Below are 16,081 nucleotides of genomic sequence, written 5' to 3'. Positions count from 1 at the left end.
CATACAGAGTTGCCTCAGCTAAGTTTATATCTGGGGGATAAAAATGCCCCAGATTTATATATGACACAGTTTGTGGCAATGGGCAGCAACTATACAAACTGTGATGGTATCTGCAGTTGCAATCATGATTCAAGTATGGTTCAAAGACATCTCTTGGGTTATATAATCTCATATTTGATCCTTACTTATCCATTACTCATCTTTACTTATTGACTATTCATTTTATATTATGATGTCATATTTGTTAGTAATCAGATCATATGCTGTGACCGGTTTTGGTGATGTCTTTGGTATAAAAAGATGAAGGCTCTCAACTACTTTGACTTTTTCTCTTTTTCTTTCCCAATTCTGTTCCATCACTTTGAGCAGGTTTGCTTGCTCAGTTTTGGTCACTGAGAGTATTATCTCTACTAGTTGCTGACTAGTCTTTTCCCTCAGGACATTTTCATTCTTACTTTCCTTTTAATGCTCTTGTGCTGTTAATATAGATCTAACCAATTCTATTCCATCACTTTGCGCAGGTCTTCTCGCTCACTTTTGGTCACTGAGATCATAGCCGCATCAGCAAACAGACATATGAAGGTCATCAAGATGCTCGCAAAACGTGTTTGTGAGAGATAATTCAGCTTTTCTTACTGATTCTCTTTCAAACACATTGTCTCGACATCGGGCAGGACCTTTAGTGAGGTGATACGGCTTGCACCTAATCGATAGCATGATCAACCAGAGAAAACATGCCTCAGTAGCGATCTGAATCAAACTTTCCCAATACCATCCTCACCTAGACATTTTTTTCTATCAATCCTAACAATAAATTCTCATTTTATAAATGCCTATCTATCCGCTCATTCCTACACCTAATGATGATCATCCTACGAAAAGCTCAATAATTCAAGACAAAACTGAACAAACCATCCTTAATGTTCTCCTTCCATGGATCGAGAAAGAAGGCGAAAAAGATAACGATACCACAGCTGAGGATGAAGATAATGACAGTTATGATTCTGATGAAAGGGATGATCAGAAACCTCAAAAGGACTTGATAGGGTCTTTTACATTAAAGCGAAAAGCTCACGCCAAGTTCTTGATTCAAAGTCTAACTCGTCCATCGAAGTGCTACATCGGTAGTGACACTATGAAACCGACGGTTATCTTCTGGCTCTTGAATTCCTTGTCAATGCTTGATATCACCTTGAACACCTCCGATCGCCAAAGAACAATCGAGACCATTCTGGCATGCCAACATCCCTTTGGAGGCTTTGGTGGTGGACCTGATCAAGTTGGGCATCTTGCCCAAACCTTCTCATCAATATCTGCACTGGTCATCTTACTCGGTGAAGCAGATGAAAAGATCGTGAAAGAAACTTGGAATCGGGTCAACATAAAGCAAATCTACAAGTGGGTTCTAAGTTTGAAGTCGCCTGAAGGCGGGTTTTCAATGCAACAAGATATCAAGTTGGACGATGATAAACTTCATGTTGGTGAAGTTGATACTCGTGCAACTTATTGTGTATTAGCAATTGCCACGCTACTTAACTTCCTCACACCACATCTTGCAAGAGGATTGCCAGAGTTCATAGCAAGTTGTCAAACTTATGAAGGTGGAATAGCTTCAAGTTCTGATTTGATCCCCACAGGACCTGATCAATTTATTCGAGTTCCACATGGTGAAGCTCACTGTGGTTACACATCTTGTGGAATAGCTTCTGATTTTTTATTAAAAAGTCTTTCTGATTCAATACCAATGGTTTCACTTGATTATGATGCATGTCTAGATTGGATGTGTAGAATGCAGGCATTACCAATCGAAGGTGGTGGATTCAGAGGAAGAACAAATAAACTTGTCGATGGTTGTTACAATTGGTGGTGTGCTGGTTCTTTCCCCATAATTGGTGCATTGATTTCAGAAAAGCATGATAGTCTGATCCATGAAGCTGAACAGGATATTGACTATGAAGATCTTACATTTTATGACCGCCAAAGTTTACAAGAATACGCTCTTCTTGTATCTCAAGTTCGATCAGTTGATGGAGGTCTATGTGATAAACCTTCGTTGGATCCTGATTTATATCATACTCATTATATTCTTTCTGGCCTCTCATCTTCTCAACATCAAATTACATCCTCATTATCACAAAAGAAAAAGGCCAGGAAAGAGTTTGATCTAAGGTCAATTGATCCTACTTACAAAGGAGTTGATGAAACTATTGAGAAGGCTTTGCAAAGAACTAGATCAATCTATTGTCGTGCACTCTCTTGGGCCGCACTCAAACAGCATGAATTTATTGTTGGTCCCTCCAAAAACAAACTTATACCTATTCATCCGATTTTCAATACGCGGATGGAATACGTCAAAAAAGCTATGGATCACTTCTACCTAGCAGCTGTGTACGTGTGAAGAACAAAAGGATCAGGTCTGAACTCCATTGATCTTCACCGGCATATGTATCGTCACATCCCTTAGCTTGGCTCTCGACGTCTTCTACATAATTACATGCTTGTGACCATCTTCTCACATCAGTTCATGAGAGAAAAACAAGATCCAAAGGTTCCTTGGTTTTAACAAAACATAAAGAAATTCTGAAAACTTGATTTGATGAAGATACCCATAGAAAAATTTCAAACTACCTTTCCTAATGTTGTGAGCTATGATTGATTCTTATCTAGTGATCTGATCTTCTCATTGTGACTTAGGAAGTAAATTCCTCTGCTGGTTTACTCTCATGAATTGTATATGACTTATTCGTTGGCAATTTTAGGATTATCTCATGGAGCATGAACGGAATCCCTCTGACTTAGTCTTAGTGAACCCGCTTACATGGGCTTGAAACGCCGATGATCAAGACATTATGTGAATCTGCCAAGCTAACAACTCGCTTTGAGTATACTCTGACTGGAAATATCAACTTCATGCTTGATTTTATAGTGAGGAGAACTCTCCAGAGAGATTCCATATCATGGCCACCCATCACATCTTGCCCTCAGTATCTCCTATGGACCTTTTAACATTTCAAACCTTCAAAAATGTTCAAGATGTCATCCTGCATGGTAGAACTAAAATGGGGACTCTTATTACAGAACACACCCACAGACTGTCTGCTCGTGTTTTAGAACAACACTCATGACTTGATCACAACTTCTTGTGACTTTTCTGTATACTGAGTTAGACACTAACCTTGCGGTACTCATACCATCTCCAAGCTTTTCAAGACCTCCTGAATTCATCAAACTTTAACAACTTTAAAAAGTAAAAATCACATCATAATCCACCTTTAAACCAGAAAATCTTACAAATATGCAATTTAACGATAAATGTTTAAAAAAAACTCGATGAACCCAAAAAAAAGAAAAAAAAGTACGAATTTGTGAATTGAAAAAAAAAGTTTAGATCAACAAAATAACAAAAAGTAACATGTTTGATTATGAGTTTTTTGTCTTGTCTTGTTTTGTTTTCTCCTTTTCTTTTCAAATCAATATAATTCTTTCATGAATCCAAACCAAGAGATAGATTTAAAGAAATAAGAAAAACGATCAAATTTGGGTGAACATCAATTTTCCTTGAAGATGATCATGTAATCATCCAACCCGTTTCAAAAAAAAAAGAATACCACTCTACAACATAAACCAATTTATAAAAAACCATCTAACCGTTTATAAATCACGAAGATAAAAATAATCCATTGTTTTCTTCACATATTCAGATCGAATATTAAAAAGAGGATGAATAGGTATAAGTTGATTGGCAGGAACTCCGACCACCAGTTTTTCTTTCTCATCAAGTAAAACCCATGAATTCGAACGACTATAAATCGATTTACATCTTTCCATACATTCTTCAATCGTTTCATCTTTACCTTTGAAGGATGGAGCTTTGAGTCTTAAATCGAACTCGAAACTCATCATCTTGTGTTGTTCTTTAGACATTCGATGTTGGTTTTGAGCTGATGAAAGACCAGAGAGAATGTAATGAGTATGATATTGATCAGGTGGAACTGTTGGTTTATCTCTTAGTCCTCCTAGGATTGGTTCAGGAGCTTGACCCTGAGAGATGAGTAAGATGTACTCCTGTAGCCCCTTTCGGTCATAAAGGCCTTTGAATGATTCTTCTGCTCTAGTTGTTTCATTATCCTTTTCCCTTTCTTCTTCTTCAATTAACTCCTCTATCACTTGAACTAATCCACCACACCACCAACTGTAACAACCATCTACAAGTTTATTAGTCCGTCCTCGAAATCCACCACCTTCGATTGGTAAGGCTTGCATAAGTGCAAGCCAACGAAGACAAGCTTGATAATCTAAAGGTTCAATAGAACCAGGTAAACTTTTTAATAAACAATGTGAAAGTACACCACATGAAGTATAACCACCATGAGCTTCACCTAAAGGAACTCTAATAAACTGATTTGAATCAGAACCATTGATTTGAATTGATTGAGAAGTAGAAGCTAAACCACCTTCATAAGTTTGACAACCTGAGATAAAGTTAGATAGTCCAAATGAAAAGTCAGGTGTAAGGAAATTAAGTAAACTAGCTACTACCAAAGCACAATATGTACCACGAACATCAATCTCTCCATCCTTGTGCATTAGAAAACTTCCATCTGTTTGTTTTAAACTGATCATCCATTCATACATTTTCTTAATCTTTACTCTTGACCAAGTTTCTTTGATTAATTCTGGATTGGCCTCTCCTAAGAGTGAAGTTAAAGTTGATATTGATGAAAAGGTAGGAGCTAGATGTGCTAATTGATCTGGTCCACCACCGAAACCTCCATCAGGATGTTGAAATGATAAGATAGTATCGATGGCTCTTTGACGATCGGTAGGATTGAGACCTAAGTTTAAGATTGAAAATGAGTTGAGGATCCAATACATTAGCCAAGGTCGACTAGCATCTAAACTAGTGAGTCGAGCTCCCAGATGACCGAGAGAAGGAATCAAATATTTCATATGAGCTGATCGATCAAGAATAGCAGTTTCGATCGATCTTGAGCCTGGTTCTTGAGGCTTCTCTTCTGGTTCATCGTCATCTTCATCGCTCGTTCCATCAGAGGAACTTAAGTGGCGTAAGGATGTAGGCATAATTTCAGGTTCGAGCCATGGAAGTAGTAAGTTGAGAATCGAGGTCTCTGTTTTAGATTGATTGATTGTAGTCTCTGTTCGATAATCGTCAGAAGGAGTAGGCAGTAGAGGGTAGTCAGGCATGATTAGATTCGAATTGAAGGTTCTTCTTCTCCTTCTCCTTCCCCTTCTCCTCCTTCTTTTTCTTCTTCTTCTTCTTGGTTTCGGTTTCTTCTGTTTGAGGATGAAGTTCTGTTTGAGGATGAAGTTCTGTTTGAGGATGAAGAGATGAAGAAGTGTTTAGTATACATACTCGAAGTTATCAGAAGTAAGCAAGAGTTCAAATCAACTTACCTTTTACTTACTTTGCAACCAATCAAATGAGATCGATGTTGTTGTCTTTGGTTTGAGTGATCTCAATAACTTCACAGTCACCTCTCAACAGATCACAAACTTTCAAAGTTCAAATTCAAACAATAGTCCCGTTTTCGGTTCACACAAGAATCCGAGACCAAGAACCCACTTTACATCTTGCACCCTTTTATATTCACAAACTATATCTATACTCCTTTCTCAATGATATCTTAATACTGAAGATTGTTAGGATATTCAGCTAATTCTAAGAGCCCCTCTCAAATCATATCTCCTACTACTGAATACAAGGTCGAGTGTGAAATGCCTTTGTATCTACATATATATCTTTGCATGGTGGGCATCAGAAGAATGTGAAAATAATCGGGTGTTCTTTTCCATCTCAAAGAAAGAAGGATTGATTTGCCCCTGGACTCTTGAGAGTGAGTTCTAGTGAGAGGAAGGAATAGGGGAGAATATGTTTTAGTCCATTCAAGAGTATGTGTTTAAGGAGGTTCAGAAAACCAGGTTGATGGTGAAAGTGGTTTTCAAATCACCATTGGCTGTTTCAACTTTCTCTTCCTTCATCGCATTCTTCTGTTGAGTGAGGTCTTTGCTTTCCTGACAGCAACAGAATTCATACCAATTTCTGAAGAGTGTTTGACTGGATCTTTTCTCATTTGTCTTTGACAGAGATCACTATAACTACTACGCTGAATCCGATTCGAAGGCATCATGATCAAGCAGAAGGAGGTCGAAGAGGTTCTAAAGTGAGTACAAAATGCCTAAGAAGGTTACAAAACCAAGATGAGGGAGGTCCCTTCTACATATCATTTCACTAGGGACGGCTTTCGAAAAACAAGCCTTCGACGGCATCATCAGAGTCACATCTCATACAGTGATCAGCCTCATTAGAGAACTACAATATGTACTACCATCGAATCCCGTCGTTTAGGGCAAATAGTAGTTGCATGGAACTTGGAACTTGGAACTTGGAAGGCTTCAGTTTCGTTGTCCCGGTTTTGCTTAGAGAGATGTGCATCCGTTTCCAGCTTCTTGATCGTTCTCTTCAAATCACAACCACTTCAACGCCCATTCACTTACTTTTAGTCTCTGTGAAGAAACATGCGACTGGCGTCATCTTCGATGACGACCTTCTCTGTGATAATATGTGATCTAAATTTCCTCAACATTCTGGGGACCGGCTGCGTTCATTCTCTTGCCGTGTTTTGTTTATAAAGCTCTCCTTTCGACTTGATTCTCCTGATGTTCTCTGGTCATTAGATTTCATCTTTTGCTTCGTTAATTGGTTAATAGTTTCATTTCATCCATCTTTGAGTATATTGATTTTATATTTTCTAACTGTTACATCTTATTGACTTTCAAACCCACCAAAAAATTATCACTTTCTCGTTTTTCTTTCAAGCTGTTCATATATTGCTTTCATAAAAAAATCGCTCACGAGGTTTAGTTTGGCAGTGTTCATCATTGCAGATTTTTCCCTTTGTTTGAATCCCTTCAACCTCGTCGCATTTCTTCATTACGAGCCGCGCTCTATTTTTCTTTCTTACTCAACTCGGCCTTTATCATTGTCAATATCTTCAGTCAACATCATTTTACGCCAGTTCCTCTCACAAAGGATTAATTCAAACATTTTCTTGGAAGAAAACTGCAAGTCATCACTCTTTGCATACAACACCACGATCTTCTAGACACCCTCAAGTTTGATCAAGAATGCTATCGGTATCAACAGTACTGGTGATCATCGGTTTATTAGCGTGTCACCCGCCGCCTCCCGCCCAAGGACGTCAAATATGGGCCAAGTACGCCGATTGGTTTTTTTATGTGGGGAGAAGTGTCAAATTGATAGATGTCTGAACTCACGCCTTATCTTCTTCCAGTGATCCTGCCTTTGGTGACAGTCAATATCACACTCTGGCTCGTCGTCGTTTCAGTCAAGAAAGCTTATCGGCTATTGGTGAATTGGCTAATCTACCAACTTGCCCTGGTAACATCTGTGGAACACTTAGTCAGTCATCTATTGAACTTCTTGCCTTTACAATCTCAAAGTTTTGAGATTTAGTGAAGCAGTTATCTGATGGAAAATGAATTTGGCGATGATTTTACAGGTGGTGGTGGTATTACGCCTTTGCTAGCCAAGGCAGATGAGTGTGCTCAACAAAAGCATGCAGAGAAAGTTATCGAAGCTGCTCTGGTTGGTTTCTCATCTTCAATCAATACCTTGAAAGGCCACTATGATTTTTTAACATTCCCTTTGTTTGTTGCAAAACAGGATATGACAAATGGAATCACTAGTCAAGAGACCCGTACCAAGATGATCGATATTGCCAAGAGATACCGAGCTGTAAGTGACATTCCTCAAATCCTTAGCAAACTTATCTTAAACGACCTCACTGATGAACACTTTAAAACTAATTCCTTAATCAGGCTGAACGTAATACTCCCCCACGTTATGATTGTAACCCGGTTGAAGAACGTAACTCTGTATACTGTCAAGAGGCTCCTAAATATCCACAGCTTGCTGGGATAGTTCAAGCCCAAAATCCCAAGAATAATCCAATGGTCTTTTTCGATCCTAAAGTGACCACTAACTCGTCATCCGTCATCAAAGGAACTCAACCCAACACCTTTCCTTTTGGTAGTAAGTCTCACATCACTCTTCCTCTTTCGATCTCAAGAACCTGTTGGCTTATTATGTTCTTGAAATCACTTCAGAATCAGGTGGTGCATCGGGTGGTAGTTCCGGAAGCAGCAGTGGTAGTGATTCAGACGCAGGCGTCTCACTGGGCGCTACTAACACTTCAGGTTTGTTCATCTGACTTATTAATCTTAGTGTCCTGAAATACTCATCATGCTTTTGTGTTCCTCAACTTTTTTCGGTATCTTCAGGTCCCTCTGAATACCCCACTGGAAACTCAAATGGCACTTCGGGTACAGGATCGCAGGACACCGGACTCAACAATACTACGACAGGTACTTTCTTTCCTACACTACTCACATAAATTACTTCTAACTCTTTGCTTTCTTCCCGGCTAACCCAAATCTAGAAGGATCTGATTACCCGACTAGCGGCTCTTCAGGTTCAAGCGGTTCCACTACCTCTTCTACTACTCAAGACTCTGGTTCCACAAATAATACTGCTGGTGATAATAACACGAACACGAATACGAACTCTACCGGTAAATTTGGTTGAATGTTCTTTGTACTAATGAGTGGTCTCATGACTAATCTTTTACTTGATCACTTTTTTCTGTGTTTAGGATCTGAGTATCTTACTACCGGCGTCACTAGCCCGACTGACGCCACGCCTGCCAACAGCACAGGTGGTGATACAGGTGGTGGAGACTTGAGCAACAATAACTCAAGCATTACGAACTCATGTATGCACGCTCAAATCATTGATATACCCTTATCCTGTAACACGAGATTGATGAATCAATTTGACTGAAACTTTTTCGCGTGATCACACAGCTTCCGAAGGATCGAATTATCCTACGACTGGAAGTGATGGAGGCTCAAACGCTACCACCGTCTCGACCACTACCAACTCATGTAAGTAGATCGAAATCATCACACATCTCTATCCTCTAACGACTTCTTTGTTGATTTTCATATTGACATCATTTCACGCTTGTCCACATAGCCTCTGAAGATACAAACTATCCTACCACTGGTGGAAGTGGAGGGGGCTCTAACGATACCAGCCCCTCGACCACTACCAACTCATGTAAGTAGATCAAATTCATTACACACTTTGATCATCTCAAACAACTTTCTTATTGATTTTCTGGCTGACATCTTTTCATGCGTGACCACAAAGCTTCTGAAGATACAAACTATCCTACCAATAGCTCGGGCGGGGATACGAACTCTAATGGAACGTCGGGTAACACACAGGGTTTGTCTTTCTTTCAATAATATTTCTATGAAACGACCAATTGATTTTAAAAATATCATCTCAAATGGAAACAATTACTCTTTTTCAGACACAGGAACCGGAACCCCTAGCAACGGTACTTCTGATCTAGGAGGAGGAAGCGGAGGCGGTAATGGATCGAGTAAGTCTTATTCAATCTTTCTATCTAGACATACTAGACCTCTAATACGCCTCGTGTGATTCTACTCTATCTTAGTCGTCTCTCCATCAAATTCCTCAACTGACTCCCCTCCCGCTGGAAACGGTGGAAGTGGAGAGATCAGTTACCCTACTGGCGGCTCGATGAATGCTAGCTCTGGTTTAGGCTTGGGAGGTGATAATAATACTACAGTCGACGATCAAGGAGGAGTCAGTAATAATACAAGCGGCTCAAGCGATTCTGGTTCCAGTAGTGGTGGTTCAGGCGGTGGCGCAGGTAGTGGTTCAGGAGGTGGTGCTGGAGGTGGTGTTGGAGGTGATTCAGGCGGTAGTGCTGGAGGTGGTTCAGGTGGTGATTCAGGCGGTGGTGCCGGTGGTGGTGCCGGTGGTGGTTCTGGCGGCGGTGCTGGAGGTGTTCCAGGTGGTGACTCAGGCGGTGGTGCTGGAGGTGGTGCCGGTGGTGGTGCTGGCGGCGGTGCTGGAGGTGTTCCAGGTGGTGACTCAGGCGGAGGTGCTGGAGGAGGTGCTGGAGGAGGTGCCGGAGGAGGTGCCGGAGGAGGTGCCGGCGGCGGTTCTGGCGGTGGTGCCGGAGGTGGTTCAGGTAGCACTTCTAGTAGTCTCCCTTTTATTGATGCTTCTGGACTTGGTCCTTGTAAAGGTTAGTGATTTCATGGGATCAGTCTTGAATTCAGAGTTACATTTTTCTCATATATGTTTCCCCGTTCATCCAGATATGCGAATCGAATTTGGCCAAGGTCTTCCTGGCCGCGAGAAGAATGATAAAGCGTACCAGCCATTTGATTTCAAATTCCATTCTCATGGTGCTGCACTAAGTACGTATATCCCATGGACATCTTGTGGTTCAAATTCTGATATTTTGTTTCTTACTTCCTGGATGATGTAATTAGACCTTCACATCATCACTGAATGTAAGTATTCAGTCCTCTCCTCACCTCGTTACTCAAAAGTCTCATTTCTCCCTTCTCTCAATCAATAGTCATGTGCGACGAACTCGTCAACAAATGTGGCCTGAAGAATGAAGATAAACGATTTGCTGACTGCAAGTCCATCAAAGAATCCATTGGAACGGTCAAGGGTGACGGCTCAAAGGCTGATCTTTGGAATGCCCAGGTAAGTCAATGAGCACTGCAACGCTGAAAGAAATTATTGGTAAGAGCCATGTTATGCTAAGATACATGTGATCCTTGCCGCTCTAGTTCGGATTTACCACTACTTATGCGTCGAATCCGTGTCAAGGAGGCGCTGGTACTGGAGGACATGGTGACGGTGTCCCTAAGAGCTCTTCTTCATCAAGTAGCTCGAGTAGTAGTTCCAACTCCAGTGGCAATTCTTCAGGAGGCTCTACTGACACAGGCAGCTCTACTACGACGACCCCTCCTGATTCATCTACTACCAAGCCCCCTCCTGATTCATCTACCACTACAACCCCTTCCGATTCATCTACGACGAACTATCCTGATTCACAAAGCTCTGATAATGAGAACTCATCCGGTGGGGGATCGGCGGCTGGTAAAGGCGCTGAAGATGATTGTTAAGGAGAAAAGTGAGCAATTTCCAGGCTACGCATTCCGAGTAAATGAGTCAAGATGACGAAACTGCTTTGATACTGACATCTGAATTCTTCACCAGAATTCGATTTGCACTACAACTGATACATACCAGCGTTATGATATCACGTGTCGTTTCTTTTGTTACGGCATACTACCGCTCAAAATCATTCCTTGTATACACACCTTGTCTTATGATTGAATATAGAATCTACTCCGAAATTTAAGTCTCGTTAATTTCCAACTTGAACTACAGAGCCTTTGTACAAAACTAATCGTGTCCCGAATGAGCGTGCATAAATTTGAGCGTCTCTTGCCCTGTGTAATCACAAAACGTTCACTGTGAGCTTTTGATTACAATACTAAGTTTCATCTTCTTATGAATCGAACGCCCTTGAATACTTTGTAAGTCTATTCGATATACTCTTTATGGATAAGAGTGCAGGTGCTTTTACTTGATCAGATCTCCCACTCTTACTGCTAGAGCGCGGGCTCGAATGCAATCCAACATCCTTGGTTATGATACCTTATTACTTCACCTTGTTTTTGTCTTTTACATTTCATGAACAACATAAATTACTTTCACTCTCGAGGAAGTCAAAGCCAGACTCGGATCTCACCATTGGAAAAATTGACCACGAATTCATGCTGAGTCATTGCAAGACTGATAAGCGCTATATCCGCCACATGCATCTTTTGATGCGTTCATCTTTCACATCACGGACCACGCGGGAGCCAAAATTGTGGGGTCCGGCTGAGTATGACATTGAAGTGCATCCGCCAGAAAGTGAAGGTAGTAAGTTAGAACAATACATCAGTTTGGTATTTATTGATAGACAGACATAGAGCAAATAAAAAAATTGGGCAAAGATGGTACATTGTACGTAAGTCATAGATAAAGATAGGACTTCAAACATTAAATTTTGAATTTTGAACTGCTGAATTCTTTGTTTTCATCCAAGACCTGAATTCGAAGGCTTTTCCAGGAATCCGATATTGGGAAAGGTTAAACATCCTTTGAAGTTCAAATCCTTGAAAATTTTGGTCTTGGTTTGAGTGAGATCAACAAAGTCTACTTGTTGAATGGAGGATGAGATGATATATGAAATTCTTGACAAATCACAGAGACACACAAACAAATCCAGCAGCAGCTTATGGGTGATCAATTTTGAATAAGCACACAATGATTGTTCTAAGTGATGAGCTTGAAAGGATCATAAACCGTGAAGCTTCATTCCGAAATTGACATTAAAATCTCGGAATGATTTTACCTCTCACATTCAACTTCATTTTTTCAGCCTAGAAAAGGTACTCTCGAACTTTGATGAGCTGATTTTCTTATAAGTCATGGTAGGTGACTCGTAAACCTCATTATCATACTTCCTTTTCCTGTTACATCCAGCTTTCAATTGTTTGGAACAAACAACAGTGACACTCATATTGCAAACCCCTTGAATCCAATACAGTATGTAAATTTTCATTTTACCACTTTTGAAACTGAATTTGGACTCTGGATCCACGGAAAGGATTCCAGATATCAAAGATAGAAAGGATAAATCAATCCAACAAAATGAATTAATCCTATCAACAGTCTATCATGAAGAATGCTACAGCTGATATCTATATATATTTACATAAACAAACCAAGTGCAGTTCTTCTTGTGTGAATCTTTAGAGCTAGGTATATAACAAATCATTTTGGGTGGGTTTGAAAGTGGTTTTGATGATATAAAGTTTTGGGATTTTGAATGGAGTTTGCCATTAATAAGAGAAAGTAACAAATAGTAGCACATGAGATATATATGATATACCTAACTCTTAGGGTAGCGATTGTAAGAAATGGGTAAGGCACTATCGATCAAAAGATAAATAGATTCAGTAAGTAAGTTTGAAGTTTTTATGAGCCAAAAGAAAATAGAGATTATGAAGAATGAATAGGATAACTGAACTTTGATGATTATTAGCATAAGCAGCAGTGAATTCAATCCAAGAAGAATATAACATCGTAAATAGAATGATGATCCAAATTGCATTAGAGATATCAAGACCAGAAGAAAAGAAAATATGATCGGTCCATAAAAGTAAAGCTGGAAAGAGGTGTAGAGATAAATCGGATGAAAGTGTCAATTTTACGGCTGGAGGTGGTGGCAAGATCTGAAATAGTCCGGAATATATTCGATCAATCCCAGAAAGCGCGTTGAAGATGAAAAAGCCTGAGTGGAGAAGTCGGTATTTTTAGCACTCACCAGTGACGGGTCATACAAAAATATAGGCCAGTAGACAAGTGAGATCAATGTTTCCAATGGGAGCGCGATGAGATTGAAAGTCGCGTGAAGTTGACTCAATGGACCTATAGCAAAAGCGTATGTCAGTTCAACCCATCTTGCGAGGTGCATACCTTGGTTCGAAAAAGTGAATTCACAAACCTTGTGATGATTGTGACATATAAAGCATGAGCTTTAACAAAAAAGTAAGCCAACTCATAAGAAGCCTAGTTTCAAGTAAAGTGACCCAGCATTGAGAGGTCGAATTCGTAAATTATATCAGTCCGTCTTAAAATAAATTTTTAGATCGGATGATGACTCGTCTGTTTGGATGAGAAGTCATCGAAGTAAAACATATGTACCCACCCCCAAAATGTCAAAAAATTGGATACGCCTCCATAAATCGCGCCAGATGGTGGAGCACATATCGCATCTTTTTGACGATAATTTGTACATGTTTACGAATCATGATCAAAAAGAATACAAATTGTCAATAAGTTCGCTCCCAAAAAAAACTCTTTAAATAGAGAATATCGTTAAGACTTACTAGGTTGGAGCATCATCCATAGAGACGAAGATAAGTTTAGAAAACTAAACACATGGAATCCAAAGCCCAACAGCCCTGGTCGAGCATAGTCTACCAAGGGCAAAGACTCGTTGGAAGCCAGATAAGACATCAGGTAGTTGATCTGACTCATTGCGAATGGACTGTTTGGTTGAGAAGGATGAATCAAACGAGTTTGTTTGTTGAGCCGATTTTAGATGTCGTAGGATCGTATGCAGACGAGTCAAGTGAACGAGCAAATGAAGGAGGCTGGGAAAGTAAACCGTTGTAAATATCGACTGGTGAAGTGGGTAACCATTTCGGTCGGAGCCTCGGGTGGAGATCACAAGCCGATCCGACAACGAACTGGATTCAGGAAGGATGAAAGCATGGCCCAACCAGGGGTCTCGAATACATAATCTGACTCTGATCCACAGCAGCTGATTGCAAGCAGCAGCAACATGACTTGAGCCTCGAAAGAGTACAGATGATCGTGCTGTGCCCTGTCATATGTAGAAAAAATAATACTTCAACCACATTTGGAGAAGAATCGCAACCTTGAGTCACACCTTAACTTGGCTTAACTCTCAGCTCAACTTGGCGCTCTGTACGCGGTTTTGATAAGATGCCGCGTTAGAGATGATCTTTGCTTGAATGTGAGAGTTCAACTGAAGACCACTTCAGCAGGTAATTTCCAGCTTTTGACAGGAATATAGTATTCTGCTCCCCCCTTTCAATGTCTTTGTCGTATACGACAGAAAGAATGACTGACCTATGCTAAATCACCTGCTCTGCTCCCACAGAAACAAAGCAGTAAGTGAAGAGATAGCCATTTTTTCATGAACTATCTTTTGATTTTTGAGAAAGGTATGTACTTGTGGTTTTCAAAAAAAATACAGCTCTGTAAGCGGCCGCTCCTCACAAAAATTTCAAGTTAGTAAGTGCGAGTAAGATAAAAATGTAAGGATCAAGTTGTGAGATTGAGCTGCTTTGAATCACTTAGCTTTATAATGTCTTTAAGTTTATTGCCTTGGCTTGGTTCGTTGATCTGGTCACTCGTTCATACGATAAAGCTCAACACTGGCACGCTACACATGCCCTCCCTGCACCCATTCATTGTGTGGTTCAATAAATTCTGACTTACATAGGGTGCTGTGCAGTGTGAGGTCTGCTATTCCAAAACTTCTCTCAAAGCACACTGAATTTGACATACTTCAGGTTCCACTTAGGTAAGTTCATCCTTGCCCAATGGTCTTGGAAGTTCACAGCAAGTGGACTCATGAGGTGAAGGGTAGCAGTAAAACAAAAGCAAGGTAAAACCTATCATATTCTCGTGATTCAACACAAGTTGAATGATTGAGAGTTCAAACGAGAAGCGTAGACACTCTTGCCGGGTGTGTCGTGACAACAGCTCATCTTCTCATGATTATTTAAGCATCTCAATAACATATTCATATCAACTAGATCTTGTTGTCCAGTCTTCTCAAACATGATATGCTTATTTGTGAATTGATGAACGCTGGCAATTATTCTAAAGATGAATTCCCCAATCCCGAATTCAAATTTCTATCATCAATAAGCTTATAAATTTGACATAACTTTTATCCATCCAATTACATTCCTTACATTATCCTAAAGATTTTCTCGAAAGTTGTATTTTACTACAAAAAATCATCGACCCCGGAAGGCCCACCCAGGCTATCAAGGGAAATTTACATCAAAAATAACCAAAAAAATCTTTTTCAATTCTCATATTCCTTGAAGTGTGCGAGAGACTTTGGTAAAAAAACAGTCGACATATCAAGTTACAAAAATCTGTTGTAGAGGTCATACATGTCAGACATGAGAACCGCCCTCAGAATTTCCGTTTTTTTTCAAGTTCTTCTGCTTTCAAGTCTTATGTCCGATTTCTCTTTCTTTCAAGCTTTACATGATGACAATACATCTTGCCTCTGTGGCCGCTAATTAGCGTGAACCAAAATACCTAGTATCTAGAGCCAAGAGACCCATTCCTTGAACAGAATTTATATCTGTCTTTTGATATTAGGTACCTGTGCGTAGCCAACTCATCATGGTGTGTTTTGGCTCATGACTATGTAGTGACTGCATAATTGTTTGAAAGTAAGAGTTTTTACTTTTGGCTAGTTTATGATGCAGGTATTTTGATACACCTGGTTTTGTGCTATGCGAGATCGTC

General features: G+C 40.0%; 5 protein-coding genes across 5 annotated transcripts; 3 read left to right on the top strand and 2 right to left on the bottom strand.

Moving 5' to 3' along the window:
* Nucleotides 1-1,039: 1,039 nt before the first annotated feature.
* On the top strand, nucleotides 1,040-2,113 carry MELLADRAFT_26510 (uncharacterized protein; the record flags this gene model as incomplete). The annotated part of the gene is made up of 2 exons (XM_007412902.1): nucleotides 1,040-1,616; nucleotides 1,659-2,113. Coding segments are annotated over 2 exons (1,032 nt in total), but the record flags the coding sequence as incomplete, so codon positions are not given.
* A 1,556-nt stretch (nucleotides 2,114-3,669) lies between these two features.
* MELLADRAFT_26531 (uncharacterized protein) lies at nucleotides 3,670-4,971 on the bottom strand (the record flags this gene model as incomplete). The annotated part of the gene is made up of 2 exons (XM_007412816.1): nucleotides 3,670-3,767; nucleotides 3,897-4,971. Coding segments are annotated over 2 exons (1,173 nt in total), but the record flags the coding sequence as incomplete, so codon positions are not given.
* Nucleotides 4,972-7,146: 2,175 nt separating this feature from the next.
* MELLADRAFT_89857 (uncharacterized protein) lies at nucleotides 7,147-10,171 on the top strand (the record flags this gene model as incomplete). The annotated part of the gene is made up of 14 exons (XM_007412903.1): nucleotides 7,147-7,235; nucleotides 7,314-7,441; nucleotides 7,542-7,627; nucleotides 7,706-7,777; nucleotides 7,861-8,074; nucleotides 8,149-8,238; nucleotides 8,323-8,406; nucleotides 8,481-8,612; nucleotides 8,694-8,813; nucleotides 8,905-8,985; nucleotides 9,077-9,160; nucleotides 9,254-9,331; nucleotides 9,420-9,491; nucleotides 9,567-10,171. The coding sequence occupies 14 exons, from the start codon at nucleotides 7,147-7,149 to the stop codon at nucleotides 10,169-10,171; spliced, it is 1,935 nt and encodes a 644-aa protein (XP_007412965.1).
* A 163-nt stretch (nucleotides 10,172-10,334) lies between these two features.
* MELLADRAFT_75270 (uncharacterized protein) lies at nucleotides 10,335-11,318 on the top strand (the record flags this gene model as incomplete). Its single annotated transcript, XM_007412904.1, has 5 exons — nucleotides 10,335-10,341; nucleotides 10,417-10,437; nucleotides 10,506-10,639; nucleotides 10,726-11,072; nucleotides 11,159-11,318. The coding sequence occupies 2 exons, from the start codon at nucleotides 10,508-10,510 to the stop codon at nucleotides 11,062-11,064; spliced, it is 471 nt and encodes a 156-aa protein (XP_007412966.1).
* Nucleotides 11,319-13,056: 1,738 nt separating this feature from the next.
* MELLADRAFT_30503 (uncharacterized protein) lies at nucleotides 13,057-13,391 on the bottom strand (the record flags this gene model as incomplete). The annotated part of the gene is made up of 2 exons (XM_007412815.1): nucleotides 13,057-13,230; nucleotides 13,323-13,391. Coding segments are annotated over 2 exons (243 nt in total), but the record flags the coding sequence as incomplete, so codon positions are not given.
* Nucleotides 13,392-16,081: the final 2,690 nt, after the last annotated feature.

The sequence above is a fragment of the Melampsora larici-populina genome (genome assembly GCF_000204055.1).
Source record: "Melampsora larici-populina 98AG31 unplaced genomic scaffold MELLAscaffold_33, whole genome shotgun sequence".
NCBI classification, from domain to species: Eukaryota; Fungi; Basidiomycota; class Pucciniomycetes; order Pucciniales; family Melampsoraceae; genus Melampsora; species Melampsora laricis-populina.
This window is presented reverse-complemented; position numbering and strand designations above follow the sequence as displayed.